At 42.0% G+C, this 14,839-nt stretch overlaps 1 protein-coding gene across 1 annotated transcript in view; it reads right to left on the reverse strand.

Annotated features, from left to right (window-relative positions):
- Positions 1-14,839, reverse strand: part of NCKAP5 (NCK associated protein 5) — a 919,491-nt gene that overhangs the window by 51,790 nt on the left and 852,862 nt on the right. The window contains exons 16-17 of the mRNA XM_012740059.2: positions 4,284-4,598; positions 1,670-1,806 (exon numbers count right to left, since the gene is read on the reverse strand). Of these exons, the coding sequence (XP_012595513.2) occupies positions 1,670-1,806; positions 4,284-4,598 (452 nt within the window). The remainder of the gene's footprint in view (positions 1-1,669; positions 1,807-4,283; positions 4,599-14,839) is intronic.

Consider the following 14,839-nt stretch of genomic DNA (forward strand, 5'->3'; position numbering starts at 1 on the left):
AGGAGGACGAGGCTACTGACTGTGGTTCCAGGGGACCCTGTGTCCAGAGTTCCAAAGGGGCTCCAGTAACACTTTCTGGGCATGAGGGGACACATTCTTTCATACCTCCTTTCAACAGACACCAATTGAACCAGGCACTGTGCTGAGTTTGGGAAATATAAAGCTAATTCTTACTTCAAACTTTCCTGACCTGGCAGTCAAAGAAGCAGGGTTCTAAGTTCCAACCCTACAGTGGTGACTCTTACAAGTCAGCACAGGATTTCCAGTGGGCAGAGCTGGTGCAGGATGACAAGGGGACCCTAGAGAGGAGCATCTCTTGGTGGACGTGTCTGTTGTGTGAGGAGCATCCAGCCCTTGCATGTAGAGGGGACAGGTCTCCCCCTGGGTCAACACACAGTAACTATTTTTTTACTTTTTTTGAAATTGATCAGCCCCCAGGTGACTCTGGTGCCTGCTTGAGTGTGGGCCCCACTGACTTGGAGCAGCCCAACAGTGCTGTGTTTAACTTGAGGCATGACAGAAGACCATGCTTTTCCCTTCTGCCTCTCAGCCCTGCGTCCGAGCAGCGTTCTGAGCGTGGGATGTGCATTCAGAGGGCCCAGTCCAGCCTCAGCTCCACAGCTACTTTCCCTCGGCCCCTGAATGTGGCCTGCAGGTCTCTGGGTCGCTGTTCTCTGCTGCAAATGGAGGCCGTGGGCCCAGAGGTCTCCCCTTTACCTGCCCACAGTCTCATTTCCACATGGAGGTGCTCAAGGCCAAAAGAAGACCTGGCCACGCTGGGTGTGGGGGACCTCAGATGTGGACAAATGCGGGTATTTCTACATCATAGTGGGGCAGAAACTCTGGTAAAAATAGCAAGGGGACTCTTGGCGCTGGAATTGGGAGAGCCAAAGGTAGCAGAAGCAGGAAGGGTCAGGAAGCTCCGGGAAGAGAGCCACAGGCCCTTCCACCCTCCCTGCTGCCAGGCACCACCACAGGCCCGGCAGTGGCCGGCCCTAGCGTGAGGGGAGAAGGAGCGAACAGGCTGACTATGGTCAAAGGCACCAGCTGGAAGAGGTAAACAGGAGGGAACACCAAGTAACCCCCAAGGGAGGAATGAAGAATCTCTGAGCTTCTCCCTGCAGGAACCTGTCGGGAGGCCGTGTGGGCCATCTCAGGGTAGGTGAAGAGCCCACGGCAACAACGATGGGGACTGATGAAAAACTCAGGTCTTACTGACCCTGGCAAGTCATTTGGCCATGCCAAGCCTCAGATTATTCATCCCTGAAAGGAAGAGAATTACACCCACTTTTGCTGTTGCGTGCGAGCAAGATAAAAGGTTAAAGTAACTGCTGAGATAATAAAATAAATGGAAAAGCAAATTATTCTAACTGGTGCCTTATGGCTTGGGAGAGTGAATGTCTAACCAGGGGAGAGCACCCATACCCTAAGAATTTGGGTGCAGATCAGGAAGCATTTTGAATTCTTTAGAATAAAGATGTCCCAAGAACCTATGGTGTTCCTTAATAATTCAGGGAAAAGGATGAGCCTTATACCTTAGTTTGTATTCAATAAACCAACAGAACACTTCATTTAAAATTAAAATCTATCACAAAGGCAGTTAAGGAGGTCACTTTTCACAATCAGGACCGACAGGTGGATGGCATCCTTCCCTCGGCCTCCCCCTCACCTGGGTCTCAGTGGCAGCGTCTTCACCCCCCCAGTCTGTAAGGCGCTCGCTTGCCATGGGATCTTCAGCATATTCAAATGACGTGCAAGTCTGAGGCCTTGGCTCTGCTTCGTTCTGCTTTTGGGAACTGATTTTTCCTAAATGAGGAAAATGTACATGGAATCACAAATCAGCTTTCATCAACGTTTCACAAGTGTAGGGAGGGAGGTGGAGGAGACATTCAAAAATATAAAGGTCCAAACACAGTGACAGCACGGCTTCCTGGCATTCTGTCTCCTGCACATCTATGCTACCCCGAACATCTGCATGACTGTATATGCTACCTAGAGCGGATGCCCACCTTGAAGACCGAAAGGCAAACTGTTCTTGGACTCCTTTCCACAAAATGTTGAGAGACTCTTCAGGTTCAAAACAGTTCAGTGGGCAAACCATATGGGAAACACTTGGATTATTCCTCAAATAATGTTATTCATCCAATAACAAACAAGTTTCTTTTCTGGACGACTTTTCAGAGCCTTCAGTGTGCTAATGGGCACTGTCATAGTTTCCAAAAACAGGATGCAAATTTGCAGCATTTCCCAAACATACTTGGGCAGGGAACCCCTTTTCTCCTAGAATATTATTAAGGTCATTTTGAATAATGTGGTTTAGGAAACTTTGCTTGGGAGGCCCTTAAAGATCTTGCAGGGAAGTACTTGTCAAGCATTAACGTGCAGATGTATTAGCTGAGCTTCTGTTAAACTGTAGATGCTGATTCAGTAGGTGCGGGGTGAGCTCTGAGAGTCTGCAGTTCTGACAAGCTCCCAGGTGATGCCAATGCTGCTGGCCCATGGACCACACTTTGAGTAGCAAGGGTATAATTAGCAGAGAACAATTAAAGAAAGTTTCCTTATTACCAGTAATAGGAGATTAACCTGCAGAGTGTATTCCTTCATCATGCCAGAAAGGAGAATTGCTGTCATTATCTTCCAACCTCAATGATTATCAACAGGACATGCTGTGACAGCCTTTCCACAGCATTTTGCTTGTGAGGGGAAGCAAAGTAATTATGTTTTCATCAGCACTATGAAATTTGTAGAGTTACTTCCATTTTCGATATGGGGATAAGAGAAAAACCAATTCAAATGTACACATTAAATAGGAAGTGACTGCCCTAGAGTAGGTATAACTCCATTTTCCCTTTGTTCCCCATTCCCTAATTTTTAACGTGAATAAAAAATGGCTACAGAGAAGAGAAGCACTGGAAAGCAGGCCCTGCCTGGACCACAGATATCATCTGGTGGACAGGAAACTTCAGGATGGGCAACAGAAAAATTCCTTGTGGTGTGTTCACCTTACTGTCTACCATACATTACCTTTTTACAACTCTTCATCATAATTTAATTTAGACACAACCCTAAAAACCCAGTGTGGTGAATATTAGCAGCAAGATCAGAACAATCTCCCTCCTACCCCTTCCTTATGAAGCAATTCAAGGCTTGTGGTTTCTATTCAATTTGTTATAATGACAGTGTTTAATCATGGAGTCTACGGCAGCCTGCCACTGAATTGAGGTCACACATGTGACCATTCAGGCATGGAGCACATAATCTATAACTAAGATTTCGCCCCTGAATGTCTGGAGGCTATGTCATTAATTAACACTACATTTATTTCAAAAATAATATACATTATAGCCTTTCAAAATGTAGCTTTGGCTTGGAATGAGAAGTTTGTGATGAAACGCTCGTGGCAGTTGGAATTACTGTATGAAGGAAGAATGTAGCCATGGGAATAGCCCAATCACATTTATCCAAAGATGTTTAATTAAAAGACTCCTTTTCTAATTTCTCAGAAGCCTATTGTATAATCTCCACTTACTTTCTAATCATCAAATCATAAATGAAAGTGTTCCATTTAGAGTTCTGGTTCATATGCTTATGTGTGTCGTAAAAGCAACATAAGCCGTACAAGTTAAAAATTATTTAGTGTCATCCTTGGCTGCAATAAATATTTTTAATCTTGAGGGAACAATGAAAAAACTTTGACCCTTAGCCTAGGCCTGTCTTTAATCATGACAGCTTGTTTCGATTGACTGCGAGGAAGGGTGGGACTTCCCAATGGGAAAGCTCCCTCCTTTCTACCGCAGTGAATGCACAATCTACCGCTGATATATCAAACTCAGTTTTTATAGTTCGACATATAAATATATTTGAACAGGACAGGAATACATCAGAAGACCTATGTTTCTGGTTAGAGGGCAAACGATATTTTAACTAAATTTATATCTTGGGCCTAAATTGGTCTACATTCAGTTACGTTTTACAAGATAAAATCCCACAAACCTATGTCGTGTGTTTTTCTTAATTGATTCAAATATCCACATGCCAGTGTGTACATGTTAGTTTCCCTATATGTACGGGCATTCTGTAACACAGTACTAGGGTAGATAATGTCTTCTATATACATTGTTTTACTTTTTGCTGAAGGACAGGCAGGGATTTCCACATATCCTCTCTCCCATCGGGCAAAGGTGGCTAGTCCATCTCCTGGTGGAAGGTTTTCCATTTCTGCCAGCAAGTGCATGACTATGGGTGGGAAAACGACCCAATCTGAAAGGCAGTTGGCACTCTACCTGAGGAGGCTGGTTTGGGGAGGCGGCTTTGCAGGGGTCGCACCCCTCTGGCAGTCATGAGGGGGTCGGAGGCGGAGTGGACAATGGCGCTGTCTGCAGGGCGCTGGCCGTCTGCGGAGGAAGGCACTTCACGTTCAAGGGTTTGGGCTCTGATAGGAGAAGCTGCAGAAAGGGCTGGCTGCACGGGCAGGGGCGGCTCGGCGTCCTCCGGGAAGTCTGGCTGGCACAGGTACCGTCCCGCTGAGCGGTTTCCCGAGTCTGGGAGAGGGAAGGTTCCGATCCCGCTGTCCAGCGTTCTCATCTGGCAGTTTGATTCTGAGATAGAGTGGCAGAGAGGGTCAGAGAAGGCTCACACAACAGGATGAAAGAATCACGGGCATTTGGGCATGGTCTGAGGGAAAGGGGACACTCCTAGAAGGGAGAATTTAAGAAAAATGATAAACATTTAGAAATAGTATTAGTGGTGTAGTAGATTTCCAGTGAGGTGCAGGAAACAGACATTTAACTGAACACGAAAATTCCTCCTTCATGTAATATGAGGTAAGAGGGCCAGCTCATTACAGGTGGCAGTGGTCACATGTGCCTATATTCTGGATGGTTCTCTAGAGTTATAACAGAAAAGGAGCAGTCAATTAGAGACCAAAATTATTTTGATCACCCGTATTTCAATCTGGGAATCATGTGACTTCAATCAATTAGGTAAAATTCATTAACCGAAATAAGATGAGTAATGAGCACACACAACAAATTGAAGTGATGCCCTGAGAAAGGTAATTGTGTCTCTCTTGCATGAGTTATCACCCATCCTGCCGTTGACTAAATCTCTGGCCTCTCAATTTAACTATGGGACAAGTAATTCGCATGCTAGAAGGGTCATCCGAAAGGGTACCTTATCCATTGTAACATCACTTATTATGTGGGCTCATTTGACCCAACTGCCACCTGGAATCTTACTGAGAAGACTATGAGCCACTTCCCGTCTTTCACTCTCACTTCAGTAACCCTTCGGATTTCTTATCAGTCCAAGGATTCCACTATTTACCATGTATATGAGGTATTCTGTTAATCATGCCCCATCTTCAAAAAAAGTGATTTACAGACAAAAAAATAGGATATCTGCAAAAATGATCACATTTTAAATTTCTGAAATGGTGGTGTGGTTTATCCAAGCCAAAGAGACAGCTTTCAAGATCTAGTTGTCACCCAGAAAGTCTCCTGTTCATGTGATAATGTTGGAATGAAAGTTCCTTAGTTTCATCTTATAAGCATCTTGTAAGTCTGGCACTGGGTAAGAGGTACAACTTAGCGCTGTGCTAGGCATGCTGGGGAATATAATAGATCATGACATAATCTTTGTATCAAAAATTCAATGGCTACTTCAATGCCTTATGGAACAGAGACAAGTAGTATAGTCTCTGTAAATAACTTACTGTTTGAATCCCTGGGTAAGGGCTTTAACCTCTTGGGGTCTGGAGTTCCTTTCGGGGTTGCTGTGAGAATTAAAATATATTCACCATTGAATCCCTAGAATTTAGAATGACACTAAGCACACTGTGAGATGGCCAAACAAATGAAACAGTGAATGGCAATATAACAAAATGCTTAGGATTCTGGACATTTCCTTTAGTTCTAGATAAAAACAAAGGGTTGAAGGTGGGAACAGGGTTGGCTTTTCTAGGTCTGAGTAGGTTTGCTTTTGGTTTTGGAAGTATTAGGAAGATGAAGTCCCTATTAAATGAGAGGGTTCAGCCTCCACAGTAATATTTAGTAGGAAGATGCAGATACCCTTTTCTCCAACAGGATGGTGCCATCTGACCATCTCATTTACCACCAGATCCCAGAGTTTCGTCATGGGCTCCAGGACTCCTGAATTGTACATCATGTTCTGAGAGGTGCTTTTCTTTCCCAAGTTCACAACGGCTAAGCTTCAGCTCCATTTGTTTCAGGACTGCCACCTGGTTAACTTTACTCTCAACCAGCCTTACGGATTATTGATTATTTTCTCTATTCATTTTCTCCTCAATTAAGGGGATTTAATTGTTACAGAATAGCCTTTTGAGAAATGACTAGCTGTTTCCATGGGGAGGCATTGCTATAAGAGTTGGAAAGAAAAAAAAAAAAAGACCCTGCTATTCAAACTTCTGTGTCTTCATTAATGTTTGCCTACAGTGCTCTTTTGGAGTTCTCATGTCCATGTGTTCTAACTGGGGCACTTCTGAAATATTTCAGACTCACACAGGACTAAGTGGATCTTCATCAGAACCAACCAATCTGTGGGGATGGGCATCAAAGATTTATGGGATGTAGCGGCTGAGATGTGTTAGACCCTATGTGGCCCAGGCTGCCTGCCTAATAATTTGCTCCCAGCATCAGGACCTGAACCAACCAACCACCTACCCCTGAACCAAGGAGTGCACGTAGCAGGACACTAAGGGCACTTTGCCTTTCAAGAAGGTGGGTCACCAAAAGTCTGGCTGCTTATTTCAGCTACCAGGAGTTCACAGCTTTCCTTGTATCATCTCTTCATTTCCACAAACCTATAAGTTGAGAGCTATCAGTGCCATTTAGAAATGAGGAATCATAGGTAATTTGTCCAAGGCCATATTCTATAAAGAGCCTAGAGTTGAATCTAGACTTGCTTGACTACAAAGACCATGCTTCTAGCCATCAAGCTATACTGATTCCCACTCTCTGCACAGGTTAACCCCAATGCAGGATCTGCTCAGTTCATGGCCACAGAGGGAGCCATGTAAGCAGAAGACTGGCACCGCGGACCCCTGCTCCTAGGCTAGTTGCCCAGCTTCTCCTCTGTAATCGGTGGTGGCCTCAGAATTCTAGCTTGGTCCTGGGCTCCCCATTCTGAGGTTGGAGTCTACTGTCAACATGCTCTGCATCCACCCAGTTGTCTGTCCTTAAGTAGGGTGCCTATGCATCTTCATCTATTCAGTTCCTGAGAATCACAACTGCCTAGTAAATCTTCCCTCTGCTCTCCTGGATTTGATCCTTAGGCTTCTATGCCAGAGGTTTTCTAGAGTTTACTTTTGCCTCCCCAGCTTGGTGATAGCCACTATCTCCAAGGCAATGTTTTTCAGGCTTTGTGTCTCAATTCTAGGTATTTTCTGGTGAATAAAGCACTTAATCTAGTCCCTTTAAATGAAGATTCAAAAGGAAAAGTGAGATTCTTGGCTGCCTTTTCAGTGATTATTTGGAAACAGGCCCCATATACAAAGCCCACATATATAACACAAGGCCATGGGGCAGCTGCAGGAATAGGGCAGAACAGGGATTTGGGGTAGGAAAAATTGTGAAGGGGATCTAAGTCTGGTGTTCTTCTGAGGATACCAACATTTTCTAGCATCTATTCCCCTAATTTATTTCCCTTTCCCTTCAACATGTGATATTACTGTACCAGAATCTATAAAACAGGACATTTGAAATTCCTGAATTCTCTGATTCTCTGAGAATTGTGTGCCCTGACATTGAGCTCAGAAACCACCTGCTACTATGGCCATTTTTTTTTTTTTATTTCTAAAAATTCCAGATGCCAAATGTAGTGAATGTGAAGGACTCATTTGTAAGTAACTATGAAATGAGGTACGGATGGTCAGGGGCTCAGACATATGCCAAGTTTCACCCTCAAGCAAAATTTCTTCAGAATGCACAAACCTTTGGAAACTGGAGTTTATACTGAAAATGCTGACACCGTCTCTATGTAGTTTCTTTAAGGCACTATTAGTTTTTTGCAGTTCATAAAAATATTGTAACCCAAATTACAAGTGTTACTGTACTTCTGAAGCTAGTATTTTCTCAGAGGATTTTAAGAACTCACAAAATTATTAAATGGCTGTAGTAGGAACAAGTTCAAAGGGGCGAGCCTGCCTTGCATCTTCAATGAGCTGACTGAGTCTTGCTCTCAGTAAGTGTGAGTTCGCATTTGTGGCTGTGAGCACAGCTGCCAATCAGGGCTTTGCTAATGAGTTCAAGGTTGGGCCACTGGGTGTAACAGCAGGCGTCATCCTTCCAAGGTTACCAATTACATCTCCGACCCTGGTCAGCCCTTTCCCCTAGCCTGACTGTCCCATGTGCCTTCTCCGTCCCTCAAGGTAACTGCTCCCAGTATTACCACCATCACGCCCCAGATATTTCATGGGCTGACTCAGGGCACTGCTCCCCATTTTCTATGTGTGGCCAGATCCTGCCACACATAGAAAATACAATAAACATATGGCTCACAGAGGAAAACCCCAGCTCCAGGACCACTGGTCACCTGGGGGCCGAGCATATCCGTCACAGCACACCTGCGACCCATTCACAGCACATGAGCAGCAGAACGGTAGCGAATCTGTTACTGAATGGACTGAGGTCTACTGGCACCTCGAATACATTACCTTGCATGTGTTTGGTGTGCAAGGAGAAGGATACCTTCTCAGTCTCTCAGAAGCCAAGATAGGGCTTTCTACAAGGTCTATTCTTTTTGGGGAAGAATGTTCAGACTTCTGGGATTAGAACTGTTATCTGGCATCAGGCTTCAGGAAAGAGGGCAGTTATAGTATCTGACAGGGAAAGGAGCCGCCAAGACAGGTGAGGTTCTTTGTGGCATGGTGGCAGGAAAGAAATTTTGGAGAAATGTTTCCACTGGGGGTTTTCAAAGTGTTAACTTAGGGTGTGCAATATAAAATCCGCACTCATCCCGCCAACGGGTGCTGCCCTGCTGCTGCCCGCACCTGGCTGCCCCAGCAGCTGGCCTTAGTGTCTTTATCTGCAAATTAGATCACACCGTCTTCATTTCTCGGTGCTTTGAGGACAAGAAACAAAGCACATGACAAACTCAGCACAATGCCTGAAACAGGGACATCACTGTTATTATTCAGAAAACGGCAGCCGTTTCCATTTAAGTGTTAATTAGACTGTGAGCATCTTGGGGGCAGAACTGGAATTCACTCATCTCTGCAGTACTCACTGATGAGCCAACTCTCGTTCTCCATCACCAGGTAGGTGCTGTGCTGAGCCTAACACATAGTCAGCCCTCCCTGATGTGTAGTGAGTAAACGGATGGATGAAAAACAACCAACCCTTACAAGATTCTTTCTTATAGTCAATGAATGTGAATCTCCTCTTGCAAACTCTCAATCTATTTCTTTTTGTTCTGACTCCAGCAACCAAAGCAAAAGCAAAGAGTAGACTGCCTTCTTCTCCGTGGCTGCTGTAGCTATTTTCCACATACAGCCAGACTTCATCAATTCAGATGGTCAGAAGGATAAGATCATTCAGAATAACTTAATATTTTAAAGACTGATTTCTTAGTACTTTCAAGTCCTTGGAACAAGGACGGATGACCAGGACAGAGGACAGCCAGCGGAATGCTGTGTTAGCATCCTCCCCAGTCCCAGGCCCACCTCACAGCACCACTTGGGCCTGAAAGTCCCTCCCAGGTCTAGCAAAAGTCAATGTGGCACAGTGACTCTGGCCCCCGTCCTCAGGAATTCTAGATGCCATAGGAATGCGACCATACCATTTAATACTAGCATCCACAGTAGTGTGAGAACTAAGTTCTTACAGAGTCAAGTTCTGGAGGGCCATTTATAATGAGTAGATGAGATTACTCAGTAACTTCCAATATGCATTTTCTTAGAAACAGTGAGTTGCTCCTTTCTAAAACAAATTTTTCTGTTAACCCTTTGCACTCGGATGTTGAGTGTGGATAATGTCGAGTGGATAATGAGAAAAAAGCAAGCTAGTGCAAAGGGTTAACTGGGTTGACTATGCCTCTTCCAAACTTGTTTTATACTACATTCCTTCACACGGCAGCAGCACTACCTTCATAAATAGCTGCACAGGGAAAAGTTGATTTCCAGCACTGTATCAGTTATCATAAATTTCCAAGTGAGTGGAATATGAATTAGCCATGATTTGGGGTGTTTGGGAAAAATGCCACTAATTTTTTCCTTAGCCTTCTCTTCTATAGATTCCAGTGTTCCAACTGCTTCTCACAGATGCAATTTCATAAATCTTTAATGGTTTAAGTTTGTATACCCCAACTCTTGGTATTATTAATGTATCTGTCTCCAAAGAGATTATTATAGGATAGGTTTAAGAAAACATGGTTTTAGTTCTAAGTTACTCTGAATATTCAGAGAGATAAAGTGAGGACAGTATAGGCTTCAAAGTCAGAGAGACTGAGCTTGCAGACCTGCTTGGCTGACTGCTTGTTGTGAGACAAAGGGTTTTTAAAACTATTCTGACTTATGTAGTCATAGCTCATTTTTAATAAGCCTGGCAGAGTGCTCATTACAAGGTAGATGTACAATTAGTTTCCCTAACTGGTTGTCAGGGAGCAGTGAAGGCTCCTGTAGGTACATGATACACCTACTGTCATGGAATCCAAGGAAAACCAAATTGCCATCTGTGCAGTTAGTGTTCTGCTGCAGCATCTGGGTACATTTTACTAAACAACTACCTTGGTTACTTCCTGAGGAATTACCTTTTGGCAACCATCTCCCTGCAGCTTAGTTCATCAAAAGTGTCAATGAGTACCTGAGGAATATGGACCAAAGTACTTAGAGTTGGCTGCAAGCTGCCTCATGTATAGAAATGAGGGAGTCCATTTTCCTGGGAAGTCCATTTTGGAGCTGGCACCTAAGAGGGCTTTTAAAAAGCCTACACAAACGATGTTTACTTATGCTCCCTTGTTTATAGACTTATGACACTCTCAGAGAACAGTCCCAGATTGATACACCATGATTTTCAGGGAGGGAACTTATAGCACATTTATCCTAAAAGCTTAGACTGGCTTTTGTGCAATGATCTACCCACTGAAAGATTCAAACAAATTATGTTAGTAATCACTTTCTTTCTCCTCTTTAACCCTCATAAATCCCAGGAAGATAGAAAACTTTGAAACTCACAGTCTTTTTTACTTTTTTTTTTCTTTCATTTTTTTTTTTTTTATTTTAGTGTATTATGAGGGTACAAGTGAACTTCCATCATATCTACAACCCAACACAATTCACCAGCCAGAAAGAGCAACTTGTAGGTGTTTAATATTCAGCCCATCTTATTCACTGGCACACTTTCTACAATACAACTGATCATGTAAATAAGTCTTTGTAGGAGTTCTCTCCAGGTTCCGAAACATCTTTAAGCTACATGTGGTATTGGCAACAGAAACTTAAACTACAGATGGGAAAACAGATCTCTTTATTTGCACATCCTTCTCTTCATCTGCATGGCTGAAACAAGCTAAAAAAACCAAGCCTGTTGCCAAAGCCACATCAATTAAACGTAGGTTATTCATTCTAAGTTTACCCCATGGTTTTGTCAAGGCAGTCAAAAATGATTATACTGGGTTATTTACTCACAACCATTGGGTAACTTTTGGCTGTGGCGTTAAGATGACCTTCTAGAAGGGTAAATTCAATTTGATGGCTTTGGCATGCACGAGAATACTCAGCCTCTAAGTTCAAACTGGGTTTAAGCTTCCTGAGATTTGAAAAATGTGCTGGAGAATGTAAATTTGCTTTCCAGTCTCTTGTGCTGTCTTTGGTATAATGGAAGACAGGACATCAGGAGCCTGGTACACTGTCATATAGGGAGAGAATATGAAAAAAAAGTAAAAAATTAATATGATGACAAATTTAAAAAGGGAAAAAAGGGGGTCCATGAAATTCCTTTGTAAAGACGAAGGACAAGCTATTTAAAACAATATAAAAGAAGTGGCACCTCAGGCTGGGTCTGTATCCAGTGACTCTAATATTCTTTGTCTGATGGTAGCATCATATAAATTACCAAGGGAGGATGTGGCTCAATAATATAAACTGCAAAAGGTTAGAAATGTATTCTACATGCCCATGTAGACCATGCCTTCATAGAGATCTTGCTTGATTATTACATATACAGCTGATATAATTCCTGAGAGAAAATTCCTTAAGATATGCTCCTTATTGTCACTGATATTAAAACAGCCTCTTCTAAAGTTTTGGGGATGGTTCTTGGTCTAGTATTCTGGGATTTTTTTGTGCAATTTTCTAAACCCCTCTTGATTTAAAAAATTATAATAATTATCTCTATACTTTTATCAAAACACCAGACTGAAAAATCTTGAGGTCATCATATAACTCTTTCATGTCGTGCTATGCTTGTCTTGGAAATCAGTGCCTAACTATGCTTGGAAATCAGTGCCTAAACTTGTACACAATATTTACTGTGATATATAAGACTAGGCTAACATGACCACTGTAGTTTAATGGCCAGCATTTGTTTGACCTCGTCACTGGACTTAGGAACATACTTGGATCCCAGCCTCCTAGGTCCTGTTTTGAGAGCCCTCACTACCAACTCAAAGCCCTCGTTCATGTGAGCATCACATGAAGTCTTCCCAAGACCCCACAATGCAATGATTATTGCATAAGCACTTTTCTATCCATATGTCAAGTCTTGTCCTCCTTAGTTTGACACTTTTCTAACTGAAAATAAAAAAACAAAACAAAACCAAAAAACACAACTTACTTTCATGAGCAAACCTTCTAGAGAACCACAATGGTTCCAGCCCTAATCCTTGATGGCCATTTTTCTAATTGAAGAAACGCCAACTTATCTTACTCCCTTCCCCTGGATTATCCTTGCCCATTCTCTATCCGTAACAAAATCACTCTGTCACTTTTTCTCCCAATCTAATTATAATTTAGGCTATTTGTTATCTTCTTTGAATCTACTTTCGGGCTGGTACTTACGCAAGGCATTTTAAAGGTCTAAAACAAATGTTTACCGATTCTCCTTTGTCCATTACACTCTGAGAACACATTCCCAAATTACTAAGTTGTGGTTTCCCCTTAGAGAAGGTAGAGCATATCTATCCTAAAAGGTTATCATTGTTTCTGTTCAGTAATCTACTGTTTTTTATGGATTCACTCTATCTCTAGCCGTCATGCCAAAATAAAGTGAAAAGCTAAACAATTATCTGGTGAATCTGATAGACACAGATGGCTATTATGGGCAATTCTGTCTCTTGAAATCTCTTTTACTCCCTATCAGGTTTGCTAAATTATAGGGACAAATATCCTCTACTTTCCGTTTCACCTGCCTGGTAATACCTGCTTTGATAAGATAGGAAGGGAGGGAGGAAAGAAAATAAATTGGAGGTAAGATGCTGGAAAAGGGAATTTAAAATGGTTTTATTTGCAAGAAGTCTATAAAAACAGGGAAGCATAGGGAAATTCAGACCTATCAATTTAGCAACTGATGAAAATGTTACTGAACATATTTATAGGAACACTGGACCTAAAGCACCTGATGTATTATTGCCCTAATTTTTTAAAATTAAAAATGTAAAGTTATATACTCTAAGATTATAAATTATTTGAGTTTGCTTATATTGCTGTAATTACAGATATTTAATGAAAGGCTTCAGAAAGATAAGAATTTAAAGTTCAAAGATGTTTTTCTCCATTTGCCTCCATATTTAATCAGTATTACAATTTTTTTGAATTATATGTAGAAAGGAAGAAAGGTCAAGTCTTCATACTTTTAAGCTTTTTAAGAAATATTAATTTTAAATGCCTTACTTGTTTGGTAAAGATTTTAATTATTAGAAGATAATTTATTTAAAATGAATATTCAAGGATCATTTATTTTTCCTTTATGTGCCTGTAGTTGAAATGTAGGTGAAGAGAAGACTGAAGTTGAGATGAGTCTATCTTTCCATTTCAGGTGCCACCCTCTATTCACTAGTATCCCATGGTTGTCTCTACAGGAGACACATCAGATTCAAAGTAATCAGATTCAAGTAATAAAAGAAGTAATGAAACCCAACAGACCAGAGGATATGGATATTGGTAAAAATATATAGAGACTTTTGCTTCCATCCATGAAGAATTAAACTGTTAAAGCAACACACACACACACACACACACACACACACACACACACACACACGAGTTACACAGTTTTCAGATATGGGATGACAGGCAGCACAGACCTTAATCTCTGAATAAAGGGAATCAAATGAGGTGGGCCCTGCAATTTTTCCAGCCAGCTGCCTGGAGATGGTTTCTACACTGAAACATGGAGACAAGGATGAGACAAATCCATGGAGACAAACATGGATATAAACATACCTAGAGGTAATGCAGAACTGAAGAGACAAATATTAAGGGGGGTATTAGGGGGTATTAAGGGGGTAAATGCAGGGATCAAGACAGCTAGACTTTGCAGGGCAGCGTATTGGAGAGAAAAGCTAATAGAGGTTTCCCTACAGTCTGTGGCTGATTACTAACCTGCAAATGCATAAGGTGAAATTCATGAAATAAGAGAAAGAATTACTATAAAGTTGTAGGTTGAATAATTTCTGGAGCTCATACAAGACTGGAAATAATATGTTTCTATCATCCACAGAGGCTAGATCTTACAATATAAGGAATACATGGTAGAATTCTAAGGAGGGTCAAGCTTTAGTAGCAAAGCTAAATTGTGCTTAGAATAAAGGCTTCCTTAGACTCATCATAACAAAAGTTAAGAGCAAGCCTTGAAAAATAAAATTAATCTGCAAATGCTTTAAGTGC

This window comes from Microcebus murinus, chromosome 8, assembly GCF_040939455.1.
Source record: "Microcebus murinus isolate Inina chromosome 8, M.murinus_Inina_mat1.0, whole genome shotgun sequence".
NCBI lineage: Eukaryota > Metazoa > Chordata > Mammalia > Primates > Cheirogaleidae > Microcebus > Microcebus murinus.